Genomic DNA, 25,229 nt, shown 5'->3' with positions numbered 1-25,229 from the left:
AAATAAGGGGCTGGGAGAGAGGAAGAAGCCCCTTCAAATGAAAAGCCACCACACAAAGGCAGAATCCTCCTTCAGATTGAAATGGCTCTGAAAAGAGACGTTTTTTAATTCTGCTTCCCCTCCCACTGGGATAATAGACAGCTAAATACCAGCGCGCCTGTTTCCTTCAGATAACCGGTTCCCAATGAGCACCCTAATTGTCCCCGGCCCCTCTCCGGCACCGTACAGAGCAGGTCATTTACCGCCCGGCACACGCAGCTAAACACAAATCCATTTTCCAAGGGAAATTTCTATTCTTATCTGGGCTCTGCACGAGGGTCGCGAGCAGACCCTGTTAATTGAAGCTTGATGTTTGTTGGAGGAGGCCTCTAATCAGCTCGGCAAAGGGCTGGGACACTGCGCCGCGCCTGCACCCACCCGCGCCGGGAGAGGCACCCAAAGAAAGGACCGAAGGCGCACGGAAACACCGCTGCGGCGATGAAGGGCGACGGGCCGATGGCCATGGGGCACCCTGCCCTCGGGGCACCCCCTCCTCGGGGAACCCTGCCCGCAGCCAGGGCACGCACCGGCCTGCAGCGCTTCCCGGAGAGACGGCGTCTTTTAAGTGCTTTGGCTCGTCTGCTGCAATATCCTCCAGCAAATCAAGCATCCCCTTCTTGGGATGTTTTCAATCTGTTTTATGTTGATTTTAATTAAAGAATTTGAAACTGAACAAACAGTTCGTAGCAGGTGGCCATACAAGTGTGAAATAAGCAAACTGTTCTATTTGCCACAAACTCCACCAGTAAATTCCTCCAAATTAATCCCAGCCTCCAAAAGGCTCCTGACTCCGACTGAAACGCCGCGCAAGCTGGGCTTTGCCATTCTCCAAATATTTGCCTTCATCCCGGTGCCAGGAGCAGGAGGGGCAGGGAGCGGGGACGTACAGCCCCTCCCGCGGCGTGTCCCCCCCCAGCACCGCCTCTCCCCCTGCCCCCCCTCCCACCCCTTGAGGGCAGGGTGCCGGATTTCCTGCCAGGAACAACCGCACCCCGGATTTGGGAGCAGCTCCTGGAGCCCGGCTGCACCTCCTAATGCCACCAGCATCAAGCCCGGCCAAAGAGCAACCCATCCTCCTCCTCCTCCTCCTCCTCCTCACCCCAGGCAGCGCATCCCGCCCAAGCATCCCTGCTGCCGCCAGCTCCACTCGAGCACCGTCCTCTGCAGAAAGTTGCTCCTGCGGTAACCTTGACGGTTCGGCGGCAGCGAGGGGCCCGTGCCCAGGTAACGGGCTCTGCATACTGATGGCCCCCGGGGGAAGGCAGAAGCGAAGCACAGATGCCCACAAGCTTTTCTTCTTGAGAGGCTGCGCTGGAGATAGCTAGGGGAGGAAAAAAAAAAAAAAAAAAAAAAAAAAAAAAAGGGAGAAGAAACACGAGCGCACGCTCCTCTACATCTTGCATGCCTGCCCTCTGTCAGAAATCTTATCAGCATCTTTAAGAGATCACGTTTTGCCGTCTGCAAACGCCACCTCCCTCGCCGAGTGAAGGTGCAGAGGAGCTGCCGGCCCAGGCGCTGTCTTGGGTCCCAGCCCCCGGCCCTGGGGCACATGGGGTGCAGGGGGACCCCGCGCCCACACGCTCCCCGGTGCTCAGGGCCCCTTGCGCCGGGCCCTGCTCTCCCCTGCTGCTCCATGTGCTGCCAGATCCGGCTTTTTAATACTATTTCCCTCAGCTCCCTGCGTCCCCCCCCAGTTTTTTGTCCCACCACCATTGCAGGGGGGGAGGCCACGCCGGCCCAGGGCACGGCAGCATCCTTCGGCGGATGGACCGCGCTCCTGCCTGCATCCCCACGCCGGTCTCCATGGCAGTGGGAAGCGCTGCCCGCTGCTGCCGCGAGGCCCTCAGCTCCCCCTGCGCTGGTTTCGGGGCGCACATCGCCCCGTGTGCCCCGCTCTGCTGTCCCGCCGGCCCGGGGAGCGGGCCGAGGGGGGGAGCAGGCGGCTCTCGCCCACGGAGCGGCCGAGCAGGCCAGCAGCACCCTGCTCCGCTCCTTTCAGCGGGAGGGACGCTTGTGCGGCAGCTCCTTTGCTGCCGGCGATGTTGGCAGCACGTTGAGCATCCCACCGCTCCCCTCCGCCCGCCCCGGTGACCCGCAGCCGGGAAGGCAGAGCCGCGCTCCTGGTCGGCCCGCGCTCTCGGGAGCCGGCCGAGCTACCCGGGTAATTACAAGATGTTCCGCTTTCCTGGGATTACTGACAGTTTTTCTTCTCTTCCCTTCAATAAATATGGATGCGCAGCTGCTGCTAAAAAGGCTCAACAAAAAGGGGCAGGCTGCGAGCCCCGCGCACTCCCCTCCCCGTGCGCAGTCCCAGCGCTGCCTCTGTCACGGGTTCCGGCAAGTTGGAGGTGGCAGGTGGATCGGGAATTTTTTCCCAAATGCCAGGCTCATGCGTCTGCGGAAACAAAAGAATGCTAACAAACGCATTTGGAAGGGTAGAGTATTTAACGGGAAATTAGGCAGCCTCAGAGCCTGGAAGGGGGCGCCGAGACAAAACACCCTCCACGAAAGCATCGCCAGAGCGCTCATCCCACCGCTCCCTCCTGGCCTTTAAAGGCAAGGATATGCTATACTCCATATATTAATCTCCTAATCACTAAATTAATTTCCATCTCAGTTACAGCACATTCAGGCTCTATTAGTAAATCGTGTCCCAGCTGCTTAGCAACTTTTGTTATAAGATTCCTATTAGATCGCGTTTCAAACCGACGGAGGTGGCACAGCTATTATCTTAATAAGTTAAACGCTAAAGGCGCTATGGCGAGGCCGGGCAGCGCTCCCGCTGCTCGCGGCCACGCGTGCGCACGCCCCAGGACAGCGTGGTGGGGAGCCCCGCAGCCCTCGCCGTGGGGGTCCCACCCCAAGCACCCCCCGGCCCGGCTCCGTGCCGCAGCGCATGTCTCCCCTCGCTCCTGAAGCCCAGGCAGAGCCGGTCCCCCTCTGGGCATCATTTCAGAGTCCAGGGCTGTTATTTTGGGGAGAAAAAAACAACCGGGAGTGTTTGCTCGCTCGTCTGTGCACCGATCCTCTTCCTCCAAGGCTGCGGCGCCCGGGGCAGGACGGGGGTGCGGGGCAGAGGGGCAGCACCCGCGCCCGGCTGTGGAGTGCAGGGCCAGAGCGGGGGAAGCCCGTGGGCACATCCAAGCACCGCACGAGCCCCCCGAGCCCGGGCGGGGAGGCTGCAGATCGCCTCCGCCACCCAGCCCTCTTCCCCCCTCGCCGTGCTGCACGCCAGCTCCTCCAGCTCATCGGCGTGAAATTTCATTTGCGGCAATCGGCTGGAGGTGAGGCAGGCGCCGAATTAACTCGACGTGATGCTCTCGCCTCCTGCCAGACCCCCTCCCCAGCTGGCAGGCAGCGGAGGCGGGTGCCCCCCCTGCCCGGCACCCCAGCTCCATCGCACCCCAGCCTGGGGCTCCCCCCCGCCGGGACCACGCCGGGGATGCAGGAGCGGGAAGAAGATGCTGCACTCCTGCTGTCTGGTTACGCCAGCAACGCAAAGGGTGAGTTATGGTGTGGCTGGATGCACACATATTCTGATAAGGAAGAATAATAACTTGTCAAAGATATATATGATATGTGTTTTCTTTCCAGACAGAATATATATTGGGATCATTCATCAACTTGCCTGGCACTGGCCAGAAGAGAGAGAAGAGAAAAAGAATCGCAATAAAAAGACGCCAAGGCAGAAAACCCCCTTGGCACAGCGCGCCGCGTCCCGCTGGCAGGGACCCCCCGCCCGCTCCGCCGGGTTTAGGGGTGCAGAGGGCGGGCGCTCCCTTCGCCCGGCACCGGCCGGTAGCGGGGCCCCGGGACGGGTGAAGGCGCGGGCGCAGCGGGGCACGGCCGTGCCGCCGCGTTTAGGCAAACCTGGGGCCAGAGCGGCTTTAGCAAATGCCACGACCCCGCCAGTGCATGCTGGGCTGGGCGGCAGGACACAGCCCCGGCCGTCAGGATGCGGCCCCGGCCGTCGGCCGCGTCCCGCGCCAGGCACCTGCAGGCGGCCAGATGGTGCAGCCACGAGGCGCTCGCCGCCAACGCGCGTGCGCCCGCAGAAACGGCCAGATTTCCCTCCCGCCAGCGGAGGGATTAGAAATAAAGCTCCTCACCAATTAATTAGTCATTACTTTGATTGCAAGATAAACACGCCGGTAAATAAAAGTCACGGCAAGGCGCTGAGCAGGCACGGGGCGAAGGCAGGGGCTGCGTCTCTGGCGAGAAGGGCCGTCACCCGGTGGGGCCAGAGGGAGCCCCGTCCCCACAGTGTCCCCTCCCTCGGTGCCTCTTTGCCAACGGAGGGTCCCTGGTTACACCACGGCCCCTCTTACAAATTTAGGCCCGTGGTTTGCCTGCAACTTTTTAATCCTCGCGATGTTGTCGGGTGGATTAAAGCGTCGGCTTTGATCAGCACATTTGGATGGAAACATAACCCACGCCGCATCCCTCCGAGAACGTCCCCGCTTCCTCTGTGACCTCCCGTTCCCCCCTGGGTGGCTGCTCCCCTTGCGAGCCCTTCCCCGCCTCTTTGCCCCTTTTGCTGGAAAAACGGCTCCGTTTGGCTCCAGGCAGCACACTGGCTCCGGCGAGGAGCGGCAGCGAGCGCCGGGCATGGTTTGGAGGGGTCGAAGCCCCCGGAGCGGGGGGGATCGGCGGGACGAAGGTCCTGGGCATCACCAGGGCAAGAGCGGCGGCAGCGAAGGGCAGAGGCAAATACCTCGCAGCAGCAGGCACCCAGCACCCCGGCACTGCGCCCAGAAACGTCGGGGCAGCGGGGGGGACGCACAGCGGGGCGACCCTCACGCTGCCTTTAGGGGAAATGGGGACAGACCTGCCCCTGTTCTCATTCTGGGCTCAGAGCGCGGGCTCGGCTGCAGAGCTGCTTTGGCAGCGCTCAGGCGGAGACGCCAGCAGCACAGGGCCGGGGCCGGGCTGCTTGCTCTCCTCAATTTTTTTTTTTCCCCCCTCCTTCCCCCCCTCCCTCAATACCGCTCCACGTGGCACCAGCAAACAGTCTTTGAATATTTTAGCTCCCGTAAAATATTTATATGATAACGCCAGGAAGGAAATCGGGCGCTTCCAAGCCGTGTAAACATCTGCCTTCTAACAGCTGGATCCCCGGCAGCGCTCGCCGGGCGCGGGAGCGGCTGCGCAGCTCTCGCACGCCCCGGTATCCCAAACGCTTGGCAGCCGAGCAGCAGCGGGGAAGGGCAGGGAGGGGGAGGACCAGGGGCTCAGCTCCGCGACACGGCGATGCTCCCACCCAGCACCCGCCGCAGGAGCTGCCTCTGCCCGGACCCGCGCAAGGGTGGGCGAAGGGGAGGGGCTGCAGCCCCAGGAGAGCGAGGGGAGGGCGAGGGCCTGCCCTCCGCCTCCGGCCGACTGCAGATTAATTGAGGACTGCCATTAAAACGTCACCGAGAAAATTATTAAGTTAAGGTAAACCACTTGCACGTGTCAAAAGCAAAGGCAATCGGTCCCAGGCCTGTCCCCCTAGGAAATTATGTGGAGTAATTAATCAAAAAGCTAATGAGAAATGTGTTTTCTTTCCCAGACTAACACCACATCATATTCTTATTAGCCGAGGTTATTACAATAGTAATCATGCATGCTCCGAGTTCAGATTGGGTTTTTTTGCTCCACTGCCACCAATTTAGAGAGGCGCTAATGGAAAAGATAAACCCCGATACACAAACCGGCCCTTTGTGTTTGTTCACCCGGCGCGTGACACTCGCCGCCCGCGACCTGCGCCCCGCCACCGTCCCTTTGCTGGCACCCGCCTACGGCCACCCCAGCCCCCGCAGCCCCCCGGGACCACTGCCCCGGCACCCCCCAGCCCTTTGCCGGGACGGAAACGTCCCGCGGCTTCTCTCGGCACCCACCGAGAGGGGCAAAGGCCCCAGGGGCTGCGCTGGGCGCTCGCCCCTTCAGCAGATCCGGCCCATTTATTTCGACGCCTGGAAGCGGGACCCGGCTTGTTCCGTAAATCTGGCGGTAAGTGGGTAATTTGCTCGGTGTGACGGGTTCCCCTTCCACCCACCTCGGAGAGCAGCCATCTGCCAATCTTCCCAGCCCTGAAGTGCACCGTCAGCAGCCCAGCGAAGGGAAAACATCCCTGCTTGATATTCAGCATTAAATAATTCAGCCCCCTACAGAGAGACCGGGGAGAAGAATGAGTCTGACAAAAAATATAAAGATTTCCTGTGCCGTGTTAAAAATGCATTGACCTGATTAGCTCGCTGGGGAGCTGCTGAGCCACGGCAGAGCAGAGCAGGGAAACCCGGCCTCGCGGTGACAGCGGAGCAGAGGGGACCTCGGACGGGCAAATGAAACACTCCAGCGAGCAGGAGCGCCTTCCCTTCTCTTTAGGGGTTTTCTTGCAAACTCGTCTCCCTACTCACGCGTGCGCGGCAGGCCGCACCCCTTGCCCAGGGGACGTCGCGCCCCTTCCCTCCGCGGCTCCGGGTGCAAACGCCGAAGGGCCGGAGCCCCGCTGCTGCCCACCCCGGGGGCCAGGCTGGCGCTGCCGGCACAGCCTGCGCCCCCAGCCCCCCGCGCGGCTGCTCCCCCCCGCCACGCCGCCTCGGAAGCCGGCACCATCTCCGCGGGATGTTTGGCAGCGCCGGCTTTGATGTGGGGATTAATGAGAACCGACACCGCTGGAGCGAAGCCTTCAGAAGCCCAAAGGCAGGGCCCGGGGCAAGACTGGAGGGGACGATGCTGCCTTTGATTGCGCCGCGCTCAGCTTCGCCTCCTGGCAGCGGGGTGACACGGCTTGGCGGGCTGGTGGCGGAGAAAATGAGGTTGCTCGGGGCTGGTTGGCTGCAGAGGGTGCCGCGGCCTCGCTGAGAGCCCTGGCTGGGCGCCGGCTTCGGCTTTGCCAAAGCCCCCCAGCACGTCAGCCCACGCAAATCCAACATCCTTGCGAGAGGCAGGACTTGGGGAGCGGCGGGACCCCGAGCTGGACTCGGCCCCTGCTTCCTCCCCGCTGGCGGCCGGCTCCCTCCTCCTCCTTCCCACCCGACCGCAGCACCGGCGCAGGTCGCGGGTGCTCACCTGCTGCGCAGGGGATGCAGCGTCCCCCCGTCCTCGGCGTCCCTCGAGGCTGGAGACCTCGCGGCGCTTGAGCGGGGCCGGATTTGGCCAACGTCCCGGCCCACCGCGCTCGAGCCTGGAGAGAAAACCCCACCATTGCCACCCAACCGCCCCAAAGAGGAGCCCGGCAGCCGTGTAGTAACCTCCTGGCCCCGTGCTCCCCGGCAGCCCCCGGGCACGCCAGGAGCTCCACGGGGCTCTCCACAGCCCCTGGCCCACATCCTCACAGGAACGGGGTCCCCCGGGGCCGGGAGCCCCACAGACACGGTGGGTGGGCAGAGCCCCGAGTGCCCGCAGCGCCCGGCAGCTGGGGCCCCCCTCTGCATTAAGCCCTTTAAGAAGAAATCTATTAGCTGGTAATTACACGCGGGCTGGAACACTACGATTTTATTACAGCTATAAAGCACTCCACAATTATAATCTGTAATTTCTGCTCTGGGGTGTTTACTGATAAAGCAACACCTGATTTCCAGCACGGAACCAGCCCGGCCCCAGGGGCCAAGCAGGCAGAGGGTCCTGCCCGCGCGCGGCTGCCGGCAGCCCCCAGAGCAGCCGAGCCCACCTGGGACGTGGCGGTGGGGCTCACACTGCGCTGGGATTGCAGCCCAGGAGCCAGGGTGGGGGTCCCAAAGCGCGCACTGGTGGCGGGGGGGGCCATGCAGCCCCCCGGCAAGAGCTGGAGGGGCTCTGCGTGCAAACGGGAACCCCCGGGGGGCTGCGGCAGCGGGCACGCTTGGCCGAAGCTACAGTTCCCGAGGTTGCTCCAGAATGAACGTGGATGCGTACCTGCCTCCACTTAGGGGCAACAAATCGTTAAGAGATTCTGCTAAATTATCCCAGAACCGCATCCGCCACTGACCTCACAACCACCCCGGGCACGGACGAGGTGGGGCCTGGAGCTGCCACGGGCTCTCCCAGCGCCTGGAGGGAAGAAATGCTACAGACTTGATTTTTCATCAGTCTGGCGCAGATGAAGTCCTCCACGGCCTCCTCCTGGAGGGGACGAGCAGCCGCTCTCGGGCAGAGGCAGGGGCCACCCCCCGCGACCCCCTCTCCGAGCATGGGGACACGGTGCTGTCCCCCAGGGTGGCAGCAGGGCTGGGGGGAACACGGGGAAACTGAGTCACGGGAAACTGCCCCTGCCCCATATGTGCTGCAGAGCAGCGCCCAAACCCCGAGCCCGATCAGGCGGTACCTTGCGCCAACCGCCAGATAACACATCTAAAACGTGTTTATTTCCATCCAGGCTGCTTTTTAATTTGATTATTTATCTCCCGTTTAGCCTTTGACAGATCAAAGGCTCGGCGGAGGGGAAGCCGAGCTGGGCTGCGCATGAAAATGAGCCTTGATACATAATTAATTAACATAAAACAGTTTCATTAGGAGGTGGTGTTACGTTGCTGTTTGTCTTAAAAATTTAAGCTGTGTAAAGAGCGCGGGGGGAGCGCATCTCCCCGGCGGGGCGGCTGGGGAGCCCCGACCCTGGGAGCCCCCGTCCCAGCCCGGCTCCCGCATCCGCCCTGGCCGGGGCCCGAGCGCGGCCCCCTCCTCCGTAATTGGGGGCAATGTCTCCTAGCCTTGATTATTAATCTGTTTTTAATTCTATTAAGGGATGGCCAGGAGAAAGAGTATCAATTTTAGATTAACAAGGTTATTAGCGCTTAATTATGTGAGGTGTCTTTGTAATTGAAAAGGAAAAGAGGAAGCGCCATAAATATCCCCAGCCCCTGAGCTCCTGGGGGTTTGCGGGTGGCTCTTCATTCACGAGGCTGTGGAACCATAAATATTAAATATCTTGTGAAAAAAATTACAAGGCAGAGAGAGGATGCCCTCTGGATATTCCGCCGCCGAATGTTCTTGCATTTACAAATATTCATTAACTGGGATCTGCAAAGTTATTTCCACCCAGACTCGGGGAATGAGCAAGAGAGAGAGAGAGGTTATTTAAAAAAATAGAGTCTAGAGTAAATATTATTAGTAATTTTTATCTCTGCATGTCCCTAATTATGGAATAATTAGGGAAAGCGCCCATATGCATATATGATCGCTAACCGGTCAGGCTCGGGGGCTGTCGTTGCCGGCCCCGCTGCGGGACGGGGGCCCCCGGGAAAGCGCTTTGCCCCCCCCGAGCTGCGCCGCCCTCGGGCTCTGCCGGGCGCCCGCCCCTCGGAGCTGCTGCCGGCTCGCGAAAAATGAAAATGTGACAAATCTCAGGCACTTTCTCATTAAAAAATACCAGGTAGGCGGCAGCGGGAAAGCGGTGCGGTACCACGTCCCGCGCCAGAACCTGCTTTGCGGGAGCTGATAAAGAAACCGAAGCGAGAGGCAGGTAGGCGGGAGGAGCCGCGCTCTCCCCCCGCGGGACAGAGCGGGTGAGGCCGGACAGACAGACAGACAGGCCCCTTCGCCCCCCCCCCCCCCCCCCCCCCCCCCCCGGGGGTGGCCTCTCCGCCAGCACCCGCCGCCCCGCGGGCAGGGGTCCAGGGGGCCACCGGTGTCACACACCGGGAATTAAGCTCTTAATCTTAACTAAACACATTACCGGTGAGCTCGTCAACCGAAATCTAATTATGATGTGTGAGGCCAGGCTTAATTGCTTGTCCTTGACACGAATAATGCACCACGTAAGCCTATTAGCCAGTGTAAGCCTATTATTATTATTATCGTGCTCACTGTCAAAAGTATAAAAGTAAAACAGTCGAACGGGGGGGAAAAAAATAATGTTGTGCAATTAGCAGCAAACCGCCAGACAAATAAGCTCATTAATTGTTGGAGGGAGCGAGCGCCACCAGTCAGCAGCACGGGGCCCTTTCGGGGGTGGGCAGCGGCCGCGGGAGGGAGGGAGGGAGGAATCCGGCCCCCAGCCCCGGGCCGGGCAGCCCCGCTCCCCCCAAGCGAGCCCCGGCCCCCCGGCCCCCAGCTCCGCTCGGCTCCTGCGCGTCCTTCGCTAATTAAATGCCATTAATGAGAAAATCAGGATGCAGGAGCCGGCTGAGCAACGCTCCCTGCCTCCCGCGCACGCACTCCGCCCGGACTTATCACTAGTCACAGGATGTTTACAATAATTTTTAATTTGCACAATTATTAATCATTTTTCTATCTGCCTAATTTGCATAATAATTACTCCGCTCAGTGTTTGCCATGACTGTGAATGACAGTGTTTTAAATTAAATTAAGATTTTAATATTCATTTTTTTGGGGTTAAGGCTAATCAAAGGTGCCGCTCGCTGCCAAGGCCGGGGCTGCTGCCCTTCCAGAAGCACTACTGACGAGATCCGCTTCGCCGTGGCAGTTGCTTTACCTGCATCCCCCCCTCACCCCCCCCGGGGCATCAGGGCCATTTTCCATCCCGGGCTCTATCACCCCAGCTGCTTCCAGGTCGGCCAGCTAACACTTGCCAATTCGCACCAAGGCAACAATGTAGAAGGACGGAAGGTAAAACGTTAAAACCGCCCCGTCCAAGCTCCGCCATACCCTCACTGCAGAGAGATATTTTCTTCTTAAGATATATCTGCTAAAAAAAAAAAAAAACTTAAGAAAGGTATTGTATCAACTCACTGTTATATAAATTCAGTATTGTAATGAACCCTGATACGAGGTCCCTAGGGTGGTGCCTGCCTCTCAAGTCTCAACACCACAACCTTCCACAGAAGTTGCGAGAGCAGAAATCTATGCTGTTCCCCGGTACTACAAACCCACCGTGCCTCGCAGCAGCAGTAGGGTGGCTTTGCCTTCCTAAGCGGCAGCTTATAATCCCAGCTGCCACGCGAGCCAGCCAGCTGCCGCCTTCCGCTGCTCTGCCCAAAGCCAGCCCCCACCGAGCGTGGGGGGGTGGAAGTGCCTAACCAGGGCAGCCACTCTCCACGCTGAGGTGATTTCAGTAATTCCACCCCGTCTTCTTTACATCTCCACAAGTCCCACTCGGATAGGGGCGAGCAGAAAGGAGCGTGTGTCAAACGTAACTCCTCCGCTCAAGGCTGCGGCCGCCTCAAGTCACAGGAAAAAAAAAACAAAACAAAACAAAAAAAAAAAAAAAAAACACAAAACAGGAGCTTGGTGCCAGAAGGGGGAAACTGGAAAATACACCCGGCTGAAGAGCAGGCTTGCAGCACGCCCTGGACTCGCGCCGCCGCCTCACGGCTCCCTCGCGCCCCGCAGCCGTTTTCCCACCTGGGGGGCTGCCGCAGGGCCCCCACGAGCATCCCCTTCCCCCCGCCGCCGCAGAAACGAGCTGCCCAGGGCGGCTTCCCGCGGCCAAGCGCCGCCGCTCGCTCCCCAGGCCCCAGCAGCCAGCTCGCCCTTCCAGCCCCAGTCCCCGGAGGACGCGGTGAAGCTTCACCCGCCGCTCCGCGCCAGCCGGGGTGCGCCCAGGCCCCGGGCTGGGGGAAAGGCGTCAGTGAGGCACCGGGTGTGAGCGCTGGCGGCGGCCGACCTTACACCCCGTCCTCCTGCTGGCAGGCCGACGGCTCCATCCCCTCGCCCTTGCCGGGGAAAGACCACCACCACGCCGCAGCGAGTAGAAAAAGGAAGCTGTTATTTACAAGAGGATGCGGGGGTTGCCGGACCGCTGGCAACGTAACACGGTGAACAAAAAGGCGGAAGGAAGCCCCCAGACTCTCCCGCCCCAGAGAAGATTCTCTGCCCTCGCCTCTCGCCCCCAGCCCGCTTGGCAAGTGCCGCAAAGAGCGGCTCCGGCGACTGACCAAGGCATCTCCATGGCAACTCCTGCCTGCCTTGAATACCCGCTCCCTGCGACGCCGACGAGAACGACTGTATTTATTTCCACAAGTGCTTTCTCGCAAGCAGGGATTAAGGGAAGCTCTCTGCCTGGCCTCCAGCCCCAAGGCCGACAAATCTGATCAGAGGCAAGGGGCGACGCGGGGCTGCAGCGAGCCCCCGGCAGCAGGGCAGGCAAGCGCCCCGGGGGCCCACCCACCAACATTACTTCCGACATAACCACCGGGGGAAGCCGTGTAAACACCCTCTCCCCGCTTCTTTCCAGCGGGATCTGCCCCGCAAAGAGCTGCAGGGGCTCCCGAGGCCCGCGCTGCCGCACGCAGCGCTGCGGGCTGGTCTCTGAATCTCTCCCGCGGGCAGAGCCGCAGCGCCGCGCCACGAGGGCCAGCAGCGGCCGAGCTTTCTCAGCTTCACGGCGAGCCGGTGACTCGGGGAACTCGAGGGCACCAGAACTACACACGCAAACCTAACGGAAGCCCTTTGGGTGGCGTGGGAAGGGCCCAGGGTGGACCTGACCTCAGCCCAGAGCCAAATCAGCTCGCGGTATGAAGTAGTTTGAGGGTACAGCTGCTGCCCGGAACAGCTCCACCACCACTGAAACTACAACTGAGCTCTGGGACGGGCTGACCTGCTGGATGAGGTTAATCGTCCCGCGAGCGAGCGTTCCGCGCACTTTCACCGTGAAGAAAAACCTGAGATTTAGAACACCTGAAGACTTGCGAGCAGCCCTCAGAGAAGAAAGCGTTTGGCATAAAACAACGAAGCATACAGTGCCTGCGGTTTGTTAGAAGACAAATAGATGGCCCAGACACCGGTGTGTGCAGCGCATCATGAGGAAGCACCGGAGCGCCGCGGCCGCCCCGCGGGCAGCAGCCTCTCCGCCACGCTGCTGCAGTTCTCTGCCCTCGTCCTCTCTGGCCGACGGCAAATCCCCCTTTTGGCAGCTCTCCTCCAAGCTGAGCCTCTGGGAAGATGGTCCGCGGGGACGGCGCGAGGCATCGCTGCTGCGGGGTTCCTCAGCTCGCCTACATGTCCTCAACGCTCCACTTGTAGGCGAGCTCCTGAACCGCCTTCTTGTTGGCTATCCTGGCAAAGCGCTGCTGCTCGAAGCCGTTGGACCTACAAAGTGATACCGAGAAGCCCGTGGGCTGCTGCGCAGAGGCTCCTCACGAGCCGCAAAACGCTTTAGAGACATTACGAGCTCGCCCACTGCTTGAGCTCCGTTTCCCCCCCTGGCCTGCAGCTCGCAGCAGCCAAGGTCTCTGGAGCTGCTCGCTCCCCTGCCGGCAGCGCCGGCCTCGCTCCCTTCCGTCCCGACAAGCACGTGTTCATCGCCCCATCTAACTTAATGTGTTCGGCCTCGCTGCTGCTACGTCCTTCCTCTGACACGAGGGAGGGGAGTCTTTACACTCTGAACCCTGAAGCAAAAGCTCGTTTGTTTTCACTATGACCCTAACACGCCGTCGTATCGGGAACATGTACCTGTCCACGCCATCCCAGCGATGCCCGGGCCATATATTAAACCTGTTGAGGGGAGGTGCTGGTCCCTTGTACCTCGGTTTTTCTAGAAACACAAAGAGCGATACAGCCGTTCAATCCCGCAGCACAATCCGGCGCTCACGTCGCCACCAGCCCGAGGGGAACGCGCAGGCACAGCCCACGGGTGGCTTCACAGCCACCCACAGCTCGCAGAGGGGGCTCCCATCGCTGCGCTCAACCAAACTGCACTCTGCGGATTTTAACTCACTGGCCCCCGCTCTCCAAGCTAACAAAGCACCGTCACCGTTACGCGTACCCAGCCAATAACAGCAAACACTGCTACCGCACCAGCTGCGGACAAGGAGCCCCTTAGGAGCAAGCTGCTCTGGCAGCTTTAACAGAACCCGCATTTCCGCTCTGCCAGAGCCCTAAACACTTCAACACTGAAACACTTAAACACCGGTGCAACTCCGCAGCCAAACCTTTCTTTTCTTTGTTCTCTTTGGCCTTCCTTTTCTTGATGAAGTCAGCCATGGGGTCTCCTTCTCTCTCCTGTTCCCGCAGCATTCGATCCAGATCCTGGTCATCGATGTAACGGGCCAAGGGCTTCTGCATCTCCTTTATCGCATCTTCCACGTTTTGCTGCTGTTGCCTCCCCTGCGCTAGCCTGCAAACAGACAGAGTTTCACCCCAAAACCACGCAAGCCCTTTCCTGCGACTCGCGCAACCCGCCGGAGGGATCGCAGCCCTGACCTCCCACCGCGCACGCAGCGTTCCCAACGCACGCCCGGCGGCGGAGGGGATCGTCGAGGGGGTCCCTGGAACACGCGGAGCACGCACCCTCCTGGCCCCAAAGGTGGAAGGAAGCGGCGTGCCGCCACCACCACCACCAGCAGCGGCACCAGAAGTGGGCTAAGCAGCGGGGAGGGAGGGGTAGCCTTACCCCTTCCCCCACTTGGCGTACTGCTCGTCTCTCTCAGACTGCGCCTCAGCTTTCTGCCTCTGCTCCAGCCGCTCCTGCGCCAGGTCTCGCTTCCGGCCTGACTTGTCTCGGAAGACGGTCTCGGAGCGTCGGGACTCCTCTGGAGGGGGCAGATGCCTCAAGTCACGTGTTTTGGAACATTTCAGCATCTCCAGCCAGCTCGTTGGCTAACCGCGCCTCCTTCCAGCAATTTTTTCCCTTTCAGTTCTTCTAGCCTCTGAAAGAGCTTCTCACCCCGCAGCGGGCAGGAGCACAGCTCTCGCCTTTAGCTGCTGCCCCGCACAGCTCGTACCCTGAGCTCCGAGTGCCAGCCTGCTGCTGCTTCAGACTTGCAGCCGGGCCGGGCCGCGAAAAACCCTCCCGCCCTCCCTGCGATCCCACTGGCGTTGCTTTGAAATCACCGTTTAAAGGCCTCTTAGAAGTCTCTTGATTTCAGAGGCTCCGTGGCCCGACCCAAGGAACCCAGCAGCAGGGGCAGACGCTGCTGCCCAGGGAGGCTCAGCACCGCGACGCCAGGGCCGGGGGCAGCACCGGGGGACAGCCGGAGGCGGGAGGGAGGAAGCGCGCTGGCGCTCACGCCGTGTTTTCGCACCCCTACCTTCCAAGTGCTGGTTACTTCTCTCATGCCTCCTGAGCTCCTGCTGCTCCCGGCGCAGCACGTCAGCCGACACCAAGCCAGCTTTGACCCCCGACGACATCACACTGGCCTGCAAACCAACCAACCATCACATTTACTGCTAGCTGAGGGCCAGCCGGCCGTCCAGAGGCGTGACCAGGGGACAGCCCAAAATCATGAGACGCGTCAGCAGAGACGGCCACGTTACAAAGCCACTTTGCTGGCAGCCTCGTGAACCGCTTGCCCCGACCCCTGGAAACAGAGTGGACCAAGGCAGAGCTCCTCTCTCACGCCTTCCTCGTGCCTCTACTGGAGGCAGAGGGTCTGGCACAGCTGCATACATGAGGAAGATGAAATTCGGACACTGCAATTCGTAAGTCGTTGGGACTCTTGCAGTCTTCTATCGGCATGGAGGTCATCTACAGCCTAACGGGAAGACGACGCGTTTACCTTCTTGGGAGATCCCTTGGCGTCACGGTGGCGACGTGGCGAGAGGTCGGGGGGGCTCCTGGAAGCGTGCCGGTCCCTTCCGGCTGGCAGAGCGCGCCGCGGAGGGGATAAATCCGAGTCGGAGGATCTGCCGTGACTCCGGTGGAGAGGCCCACGCTGCGAGGAATCGCTGCGTACGCGGCTGCACCTGCGCTCTGCGTCGGGGGTGTCCCGGGTGCCCCTCTGGGGAGACGGGGACTCGGAGCCGTGCCGAGGGCACCGCTGAGGCGAGGGCACCGGCCTAAGCTTTTTCGGGGCTGGAGAAGCACCTGCAGCGAGGACATACACTGACTGAAAATCAGAGATTCGGACAGATTTAGCCCCACAAAAACACCACCGTGCGTGAGGTTAACTCCTAGAGAAATCGAGACCTTAGGAGATGACAAGCTGCAGGGAAAAGACAAGTCTGTGTCAAGAGTCTGAATTATCTTCCTTCTGAACGCGTATGGCATTGAGACAGGGTTTAAACCCTGTTTTCCTTTCAGACAGGTGTGAGCCTTAACCAGCTAACTATTCGGGTAATTGTAGTTGAGCTGATGAAAAAAAAAAACCCGGATTACCAAAACTAGTTTTACCAAAGGAAACGGCAACCTTTCTGTTACTATTCCACGACTGCAGACTACCAATTCCACACCACTCTCCTCCACGGAGCACGCACAGCTGCTCAGAGAGGGCAGCCAGCAAAGCACAGGACAGACGGAACAAGCTCCTTTCCTGCCACTCACCTCTTGTTCTGCTCTGCTTTTTCAGAGAAGGTGACCCCGTCCTCTGTCTCCGAGGCGGCGACAAATCAGCGTCAGAATCGTACCTCTTCTTCCGTGGAGGGGAGAGATCCGGAGTAGCCTGACGCTTCTGGCGTGACGAGGACTTGTCGGAGACGCCGTGCCTGAGCTGGGAGTGCTCTTCTCGGCCTCCCCCTGACAGCAACTTGTCTGTGGTTTTGCAGCCCCTTTTCCCCGTCACTGAACCGACCCTCTTTGGGGAGACGTCGGGGGAGTCGTGACGCTGCCGCCGGGGAGGCGACGGGTCAGGGGAGTCGTGACGCTTCCTTCTTGGGGGAGAGAGATCAGGGGAGTCGTGACGCTGCCGCCTCAGGGGAGAGAGATCTGGGGAGCCATTTTGCTTCCATCTGGGTGGCGAGAGGTCCGGGGAGTCGTGGCGCTGTCGCCTGGGTGGCAGGAGGTCGGGGGAAGGGTTTCTCTCTCGCCGGGGAGGTGACAGGTCTGGGGAGTCGTGGCGCTTCCTTCTTGGCGGGGCCAGGTCTGGGGAGTCAAGGCGCTGCCGCCCCAGAGGCGATTTGTCGGGGGAGTCGTGCCGCAGCCTCCTCGGTGGAGAGTTGTCTGGGGAGTCGTGGCGCTGTCGCCTGGGAGGAGAAGGTGAAAATGCAAAGTACAGTTCTGTTTGTTTGGCTGCCTCCAGACTAGAAACAACACATCTGAGAAGGACCTGTAAGCTAGCAGTAGCGGTCACCGATGAACACAACTTTCTGAACGCGAGTTTATACGTGAATCTGCATCCCCACAGAGCCACAGGCCTCCCAAAGTAGATCCCAGAAACCCTCCGGGGTAACCTGGATCACCGGAACACTGTAATTCTAAAGTCTCTAGGCACCCTGGTGACGCTCGAACCACAAAACCCGCTTTGTGTCCTTGTATAATCAACTTCTCACAGGGAAATGCCCCACCACGGCCTCCGAGAGCCTGGACACTGCGCGCCCACAGAGAGTTTCAGAGAAGGGGCATGTTGGACCGCCACCATCCTCACCGCTCCCCAGACCTACAGTGAGTCACAGCCATCTCCCTGGCGCCGTCACATTCCAGCACGCTGCCCGGCAACTCCCCCCACCCACAGAGGCTACTCAGCGGTGGAGGGGGGACCCCTGCCTGTGCCCCTTCTTGTGTCTGGCAGGGAAGCGCTTAGAAACTGCAGAGTGAGTCGCAGAAAAGAAGAGTTCACCAGCAGAAGAATTTCCAGTTAGAGCCCCGTACCTCGTGGTAGATCTGGCAGGTACTGAAATATCCGAACCTTGTGAGTCTTCATTCTGGTCTGAAGACAAACAATCAGAAAGTCACCATCGATCAGGTTCTCCAGAGTTCACGATCTCTCTGGCGTTTCAAGAATTACTTTTTTTTTTTGTTTTGTTTTTTTTAACCTACTATTATTCTTAACTCGCAAATGTTTAGAACGGTTAAATGCTCAGGGAGGGAGGGCGGAAAGCTGTGGCCTCACCTCCTAAAAGCTTCCATTTGGCATTTGTTCGGAACTCTTCCATGAGCTTCACTTCATCCGGACGCTCATCAATAAATTCCGCCACCTGAAAAAACAAAACAAAACAAAACAAAAAACCACAAACACAAGTAACCAACACGGCTTGAAAGTAAAGGAAAGGGAGGATTTCTGCTCTCCAACCCAAGCTGCCCTCCCACAGGCGGATTTCCAAAGCTCCTTCCCCAGCCTGCAGTGTTTGTCCCCCCCGTCCCACTTGCCCCAGCGGTTGGCAGGCTCGGCCACCCCCCGCCCGGCCTCCAGCGGCTGCTTTACCGCTGCCCACCCTGCGCCTCTGGGACCGCAAACACCCACAGAGGAGGCTCCTCCTGCCCGCAGGGAGTTACCCCAAGCCCCGGCGCCCAGAGCGGGAAAGCTCCCCCGCCCCCGCCCCCGGCCCCACCCGAAGAGGGGGCGGCGAGGGAGGGTTTGGGAGCTGCTCCCCCACAGAGCGACCAGCCGCGAGGAGAAGGGATTTAGTCGTTGAAACCGTGTTTGACTTTACCCCCCCCCCCCCCCGCTCACCACGGGCAGGTCCCCTTCGTCCTCCTCCTCTTCCTCCTTCTCCTGCACCGCAGCGATGCTGCTCCAGCCCACGTCGTCGTCCACGATCCGCATCCTGCGAGCGCGGAGAGGGGCCCCGCCGTCAGCCCCGGGGGGGGCCCCGCGGAGCGCCCCGGCCCCCACGCCGAGGGCCGGGCCGCCGCCTCTCCCTTTCCCCGCAACTCACCCGCCTCTGGCGGCGCCGGCCGGCGGCTTCTTCCTGCGGCGGCGGCGGGGCCGGGCGGGCTCGGCGGCGGCCGGGCCGCTGAGGTACCGCCGCAGGTACTCGGCCTTGGACAGGCCCTGCGCCGCCATCTTGGCGCCACCGGAAGGGACGGCGAGCGCGCGGCGCCACGCGGGGGCGGGGCCGAGCGGCGGTGGGCGGGGCGGGGCGGTGGGCGGGGCGAGGGCGAGGCGGTGGGCGGGGCGAGGGGCACCGGCAGCACCAGCACACACCAGCACTCCAGGAACAGGTTTTATTGGGGGGGTCGCAGCCCAAACCGGCCTCCCCCCGCCCCCACAGCTCGGCCGGGCACCTCCCCGGGCGGCCCCGGCCCCCCACAAGCCCCGGTGCCCCCCCAGAGCCGGCAGGGGAAGAGGCCGGAGGGGTCCTGTTGCGCCCGGCTACCGGCCCGAGGCTCCCTCTGACTCGTAGCCCTCCGTCTTCATGTCGTTCAGGCCCAGGTCTTCGTTCTGCTCAAACGTACGCTCGTAGCGCTCCACCTTCAGCTCCGGGTCGTCCTCAGGGGCGTACACGTTCTGCGGGGGGCGGGGGGAGAGCAAGCCCTCCTTCACACCCCTCTTCTGCGCGGGTTGGGCACCAGCACCCCAGCAATGGCCAGGGGCTTTTGGACAAGATCCACCCCCCACCCGGGGCCAGAGTTGCCCACCACTGCAGAGAGAGTGTGACTGGGGGCAGACCGGACCCCCACCCTCCCAGTGCCTAATCGTGGGGAGCCGGCACGGCTCCCGTCTCCCTTCCCACAAAGCCACCAGCGGGTGCCCTGTGCTGCACAGAGCCGGCAGCAACTCGCTCAAGCCCAGAGCCCCAAAGGGAACGCTGCCTTCCAGCACTCCGCAGGGAAATACAGAAGAAAACCCACCCAAACTGCTCAGAATACTTCAAGGAGTTCGTGTTTCCCGTGCACAACACTGTACCTGAAGATAGCTGTTGCCTGCAGGGTCATCCATGATGAAGTGAGCCTTTGTCTTTCCCTCTATGACCTGCAGAGAGAGCACGAGCAGAGCGAAGGCTCTCTGTAATCCTTCTGCACTCCTGGGACGGAGACACTTGCAGCATGCCTGAGACAGCTCTAACACTTTCCGCAGTTAAAAAGCACTAACAGCTTGCTCAAATAAACAAGCAAGCGTGGAAGAAAAGGTAAGGTGACGCTTGGCGAGGAGTTCAGATAAACGCACCTCACAGCACAGCGACAGCGGCCAAAACCACCCGGCAGAGCACAGAAAACTCGGAGCGCGCTCACCTGTTGCAGTTTCCCAAGGAACTCCTGCAGCTTCCCCGTTTGTCTGGGCGTAGAGCTGTCCCCCAGGGTGAAGGGGTTCCTCTCCACCTGGAAGTGTGGACCCGCTCGCTCAGCCCCAGCCCCGCCGCCGGGCTGAGCGTTACCACGGAGGGCCCCCAGTTCCCCGGGACGCTCACCAGCTCCCTGATGTCCTTCAGCAGCCCCTCCAGCGTGGTGAACTTCCCGCCCAGCGCTCCCATCCCCAGCTCGAACTCCAGCTCGGGGATCTCCACGCTGCACGTCTCCGACTGTGAGGGCGAGCACCCCATGAGTCCCCGCGGAGGGACGGCCGGGCCCCCCGCAAGGGGATGGGGCAGGTATCCGAGGGGACCCCACCTTTAGGACATCCCTCGTCATGTCGGAAGGGTCTGTAATCCGCAGGGTGATCCTGGTGCCCTGCGCTTCGATCGCTCCTCCCGACTTCACCTGGGAACACCCGGCAGTCAGCCTCACGGACTTTTATCCTTAAAAATGGCACCACCATGCTTTAAGAGGTTTTACCCCGGCGGCGCAGAGCCCGCTCCAAACCCAGGGACAGTGCCCACACGCAGGGGACTCGCACCCCATGGCGCTCTTGGAGAGCAAATTCTCCTCTTTGCTTGCTGAGGGAGGCACGTGAGGCCCAGCCCAACCTCAGCACGCACCCAGCCTCCGTGCAGTTCAGGTACGATCCAGCCCCTACGCAGAGGCACAGCAGCTCTGCGACACCCCCCCTACCCCCAGCCCCCCTCCCCAAACAGCCACGCTGTCAGGTAGAGCCCAGGGACCCCGAGAAACCCACGCAGGCACAGCATGCCGCTCCCCTCTGTACTTCCCCCCCCCCCCCCCCCCCCCCCCCAAAAGGCCCAGAAGTTTCCCAGCTCACCTCATTTGTCCTGTGCCCGCAGGAGTCGCAGTTTGTGGCCATGATAATCACTTCCTTGAAGTGGGGGATTTCTGGAGCGGACAGTCAAGGAAAACTCAACAAAAGTAAAGTCTCAAAGCAGCAGCCTGCCCCCTCCTCGTGGCCCCGGTCCTTCCCAGGGTACTGCAGGAGCTCGCTGGCAAGATGCAAGCGGCTCCGAGAGAGACTTGCACCCTGCCAGGCTCTACTAGGAATGATTTATTGATGTTTTATGGGCACAGCAGGACGAGACGTGCGTCGGCACCCAGAGTGACTGGGCCCCCGCGCAGCCAGCGCCGACCCGCACCCCCACGCAAAGGATACGCACTAACTTCATGTTGGTGTTGGCTGGCGCGTTGCACTCGGGGCAGTTGGTGTTGAACTGCAGCACCTGGGGCGCGGGGAGGGAAAGGAGAACCGGCAAGTCCCGGCCAGCCCAGAAAGCCTGACCCAGGTGCCCCCCACCCGGGCACGGCCGCCGTCGCAGAACCACCCACCTCGTTCCTCAGATCCTCTGCAGATTCCGCTGGGTGCTCATCCGAGTCCTCCCCCTGCGAGGGGGGACACCAGAAGCGGCATTAAGCTCTGCTCCCGCATTGAGGGTGCCCCGGAGAGCGAGGGGGCTGATCCGCCCCGCTCCCCCGGGCCGGGAGCGCCCGGCCACGGCTCCCCGTTACCTCCAGTCCCAGCATGGCAGCCTGCTGGGGAGTCCTGCGGTAGCGGCTGACCACGAGAGCATCGTCCCTCAGCGGCGCCCGCGGGTTCTCCACGAAGCTGTTCCCCGAGGGATCGTCTAGGACCTGGGGGGAAGGGAGCCTCAGGGGGCCCGTCCTGCATCCCCCCCTCCTCGGAGCGAGGGGCCATGCTCCCCCACGCACTCACAAAGGTGAAGGAGGAGCGCACTTCCTTCAGCTGCCTCAGTTTCCCAATGAACTCGTCTATTTTTGCAGCCACCTCTCGGTCTGTCGCCTGCAAGAGGTTTGAGAGCGGGGCTGGCCAGAGCTGAGCCCAATGCCGACAGCAGCACAACCCCGAGAGCCGGCGCCACGCTGAGCAGCCGGCAGAGGAGGAGCAAAACAATTATCTGCCAGGCGGGCGTCCCCCCAAAGGCAGCCCCTGCCACAGCAGCTTACCCTGCGCACGGGCTGGTCCTGCTCCAGGCCCATGATGGCTCTGTCAATTATCCCTTCGACGGTGGTCAGAACTTGAGGAGGGAAGGAAACAGAATCAGCGGCGCCGTGAAGTGCTCTGCCACAGTGCCACCCACCCTGCCAGCTGGTCCCGGCCACGGCAGCCCGGCACAGGGGGCTCTCGCAAGCCCCTGGGCAGGAGGGTCCCGAAGCGGAGGGGCACCCACCTCCCTTCTGGGTGAAAGCGGGGATCTCGAAGTCCAGCTCCGGAATTCGAGCCGTGGCACAGTCCATCTTCACCACTTCCCTGTCCATGTCCTGCGGGCGAGGAGCGTTAGGAGGGGGTCCCCGAGGAGGGGGTGGGGGGCAGGCGCTCCCCCCGCGCTGCTTCTGCTGCGGGAGGCGGAGCAGCCTGGGGGGGTCCGGGGGGGGGGGGGGGGTGCGAGGCGCTCACCCGGCGGGAGGTGACGGCCAGGGCGTAGCGCACCCCCAGCTCCTGGATGCGCCCCGCCGACTGGATCTCGGCGTCGGACCAGGCGCAGCTGCCGCAGCTGAAGGAGCTGACGATGATCTCTTTGAAGAAGGGGATCCGGGTGAGCAGCAGCCGCGTCACCCCCTGCGGCAGCGAGGGGCCCGGTGGGAACCCGAGGCCTGCGGGTCCCCAAAACGCCCCCCCCCCCCCCTCCCCGCCGCCCCCCCCGCCCGCCTCACGCTGCGGAAGCAGTTCATGCAGAGGGACTCGATCTCGGCTGGCCGCTGCTCGCCCTCCTCGCCGCCGAGGGGCCGGAACAAGGACCCGCCGCCCGCCTCCGCCGCCCCCAGCGCCGACATCTTGCCCCCGCCGCCCAACCGCGCCTGCGCGCCGCGGCCACGTGGGGCGGGGGAGAGTCACGTGAGGGGGGGAAGCGCCTCACGTGGGGCAGGCGGCCCGCCATGGCAGCGCCTTTATGGAGGCGCCGCTTGAGCGAGGCGGGGGCCGCCCCGGCCACGCCCCGGCCACGCCCTGACACGCCCCGGCCACGCCCCGGCCACGCCCCGCCGGCGGGCCCGCTCCCCCCCCAGCGCTGAGCCGTCGCCTCCCTTGCGTTTCCCTCCCAAGCTGCCTTTTCCCCCCCGCGGGGGGGAAATGGCAACGCTTCGGGCTCGGGTCTGCCCCCCCGCGAGGGAGCCGGCTGCTGGCACCCGGGCCTTTAACTCGGGAGAGCGCCGCGATGTTTGCGCTGAGGCAAACGGGGACCCGCGGGGCAGCGACGTGTCCCCCGGTGGGCCGGGGTGCGGGGCCGGGGTGGGGGCTCCCTGCGGCGGGGGGCGAAGTCCAGCGCACCGCAGGGGTGACGCTCTGAGCCGCCGCCAACGCCCCTCCGGCACCAAAGTCCGCTCTGCACCCCCACCCCACAGGAAATCCCACCGTCATCAGGCCCAGTCCCGTTCCTCCTCCCTGAGCTCCCGGGGACCGGGTCCTGCTCCCTGCCTGTCCCAGCCCCCCGCGTCCCGCCACGGTCCCCCCGGAGCTGTGGGGTGGGGGGGTTGAGCTGTCCCTGCCCCACTGGGGCAGCAGCCGGACCCCGCTGCGGTGGGGCTGCTGGGGCTGCGGCCCCTCTCCAGCCTCCCCAGTGCCCCCCAGTTGCTGCGGGGACACCCTGGGCCCCAGCCCCGCGCTGGCTGGTGGGCTCACTCGGCTGCAACCACCCCTGCGCCTGCAGAGACCTCCACCCGCCCGGCCCCAGCGCTGCTCCCCCTCGGGGGTGCCCCGGGACCCCAATTCAGGGGGGACGCCGTCCCCTCGGAGCAGGTGCTCCCGCCGGGGGGCAGGAGGGCGCGATGCTGCGCGGGAGGGACACAGACCAGCACACGTGCGTCACAAAGCGGAGGTTTATTTCTGCTTTGGGGGCGAGGGGGGCTCTTAGTTCTCCGCCGGCTGGGTGGTGCTGAGGAAGGCGGCCACCTTGTCCCGCACCTCCTTCTCCAGCAGCTCCAGGTGCTCCTCCACGCCGGCGGTGCCCGAGTCCAGCTTGCCCCGCATGGCCTCCAGCCGCTCCACCAGCTGCCGCCCCACAGTCTCGCCGAAGGGGGCTGCCTGCTGCCGGAAAGCCGCCAGCGTCTGCCCCACGCGCTCGTCCAGCTGCTGGGCCAGCGGGGCCAGGCGCTGCGGCAGGCCCTCGGCGTCGCCGCTGGCCGCTTGCCGCAGCTCCTGGGCCAGCTCGCTCAGCTGGGCATGCAGCTCCTCCGATCTGGTGGCCAGGCGGGCGCGCAGCTCCTCGGCCGCCTGCTCCATCTGCGCCGTCAGGCTCTCGAGCTGCCGCTCCAGGCCGTCCCGCACATGCTGGGCATAGGGGTCGAGCCCCTGCCGCAGCTCCGCCATGCTCTGCCCCACCTGCGCCTTCAGCTCCTCGCTCAGCGGGGCCAGCCGCTGCCTCAGGCCGTCCACCCCGCCGTCGATCTGCTGCTGCAGCCGGTCGGCGTAGGGGCCGAGGGCGGCCTGGACGCTCTCGGCGTTGCCCTGCAGCCGGTCCCGCAGCTCCGCGGCGTAGGGCTCCAGTGCTCGCCGCAGCTCCCCGGCGCCGTGGTCCACCTGCGAGCGCAGCTCCTCAGCATAGGGGCTCATCTTGGCTTGCAGCTGGCGGATGTTGGTGCCGATCTGCTGGTGCACCTCGTCGGCGTAGGGCGCCAGCTTGGCCCGCAGCTCATCCAGCTCCTGCCGGATCTGCTCCTTCAGCCGCCGCGAGTCCTGCGCCAGCCGCGCCTGCAGCTCCGTGGCGAAGGGCACCAGGCGCTGCTGCAGCTCCTCGGCGTACGAGGTGACGCTCTTCAGGTTGCTCTTCAGCAGCGTGCTGAAGGGGAGAGGGGAGGGCGGGGGGACACGTCAGCGCCCGCCGTGCCCGCAGCCCCCTCCCCAGCCCCGCAACTCCACTCACTTGAGCTGCTTGCTGATCTCAGCTTGCTGCAGCTGGTCCACCGTCTCCTTGGCGTGGCTGCCCAGCTCGGTGAAGTACTTCCAGAGGACGCCGGCCACCTCGTCCGGGTTGACATCAGCCCGTGCCCCTGCCAGCGGGTGAGGGGGTCAGCACCGGCACGGTCCCCCTCGGCAGCTCCCCCGTGTCCCCACCGCTGCGCCGGGGCTCAGCCACCTTCCCAGCACCGGGGACCCCCACGCCGCCTCACCTGAGACCACCAGAAGCGCCAGGAGAAGAGCGGCCGCCCTCGGAGACATCCTGAGCGCCGGGGGATGACCTGCGGGAGCGCAGAGCGGAGCTGAGGGGAGCCCCGGCAGCCCCCCAGCCCCTCGCCGCCTCCCGCCACGCACTGCCGGGCCTCCCCAGCCCCGCACACAGCTGCTCACCTGTGCTGGTACCTGCTGTGCCGGGGAGCACCTGGCCCCTATTTATGCAGCCCGAGCGGCCTCGGCGGCTTCCACGCAGGCCTGTGACGGGGCCCCCGCGCTTGGACTTTA

At 62.8% G+C, this 25,229-nt stretch overlaps 3 protein-coding genes across 5 annotated transcripts; all 3 read right to left on the bottom strand.

The window, feature by feature from the left end:
- Window positions 1-10,184: 10,184 nt before the first annotated feature.
- Window positions 10,185-18,641, bottom strand: BUD13 (BUD13 homolog). Of its 2 annotated transcripts, XM_042800413.1 has the most exons (12): window positions 18,430-18,641; window positions 18,225-18,318; window positions 17,664-17,748; window positions 17,423-17,480; window positions 16,603-16,797; window positions 16,160-16,563; window positions 15,396-15,703; window positions 14,928-15,036; window positions 14,291-14,429; window positions 13,830-14,014; window positions 13,351-13,432; window positions 10,185-12,987 (listed from the first exon to the last, which is right to left on the bottom strand). In XM_042800413.1, the coding sequence occupies exons 1-12, from the start codon at window positions 18,555-18,557 to the stop codon at window positions 12,894-12,896; spliced, it is 1,881 nt and encodes a 626-aa protein (XP_042656347.1). In that variant the 5' UTR covers window positions 18,558-18,641; the 3' UTR covers window positions 10,185-12,893. The 2 variants fall into 2 exon arrangements, with proteins under 2 accessions (XP_042656347.1, XP_042656346.1); XM_042800412.1 differs by having other exon boundaries at window positions 16,160-16,797.
- A 63-nt stretch (window positions 18,642-18,704) lies between these two features.
- On the bottom strand, window positions 18,705-22,637 carry ZPR1 (ZPR1 zinc finger). Of its 2 annotated transcripts, none has more exons than XM_042800414.1 (14): window positions 22,490-22,637; window positions 22,233-22,394; window positions 22,006-22,096; window positions 21,782-21,852; window positions 21,531-21,617; window positions 21,326-21,448; window positions 21,146-21,199; window positions 20,973-21,039; window positions 20,631-20,701; window positions 20,102-20,191; window positions 19,903-20,013; window positions 19,727-19,813; window positions 19,401-19,466; window positions 18,705-19,001 (listed from the first exon to the last, which is right to left on the bottom strand). In XM_042800414.1, exons 1-14 carry the CDS (start codon window positions 22,607-22,609, stop codon window positions 18,867-18,869), a joined length of 1,335 nt encoding a protein of 444 aa, XP_042656348.1. In that variant the 5' UTR covers window positions 22,610-22,637; the 3' UTR covers window positions 18,705-18,866. The 2 variants fall into 2 exon arrangements, with proteins under 2 accessions (XP_042656348.1, XP_042656349.1); XM_042800415.1 differs by having other exon boundaries at window positions 22,233-22,351; window positions 22,490-22,598.
- Window positions 22,638-23,636: 999 nt separating this feature from the next.
- APOA4 (apolipoprotein A4) lies at window positions 23,637-24,989 on the bottom strand. The gene is made up of 3 exons (XM_042800411.1): window positions 24,941-24,989; window positions 24,694-24,820; window positions 23,637-24,609 (listed from the first exon to the last, which is right to left on the bottom strand). Exons 1-3 carry the CDS (start codon window positions 24,987-24,989, stop codon window positions 23,682-23,684), a joined length of 1,104 nt encoding a protein of 367 aa, XP_042656345.1. The 3' UTR covers window positions 23,637-23,681.
- Window positions 24,990-25,229: the final 240 nt, after the last annotated feature.

The sequence above is a fragment of the Tyto alba genome, unplaced genomic scaffold (genome assembly GCF_018691265.1).
Source record: "Tyto alba isolate M040663 unplaced genomic scaffold, T.alba_DEE_v4.0 Super-Scaffold_32, whole genome shotgun sequence".
Classification (NCBI taxonomy): Eukaryota; Metazoa; Chordata; class Aves; order Strigiformes; family Tytonidae; genus Tyto; species Tyto alba.
The sequence above is the reverse complement of the archived record's forward strand: the minus strand, read 5'-3'. Positions and strand labels throughout refer to the sequence as shown.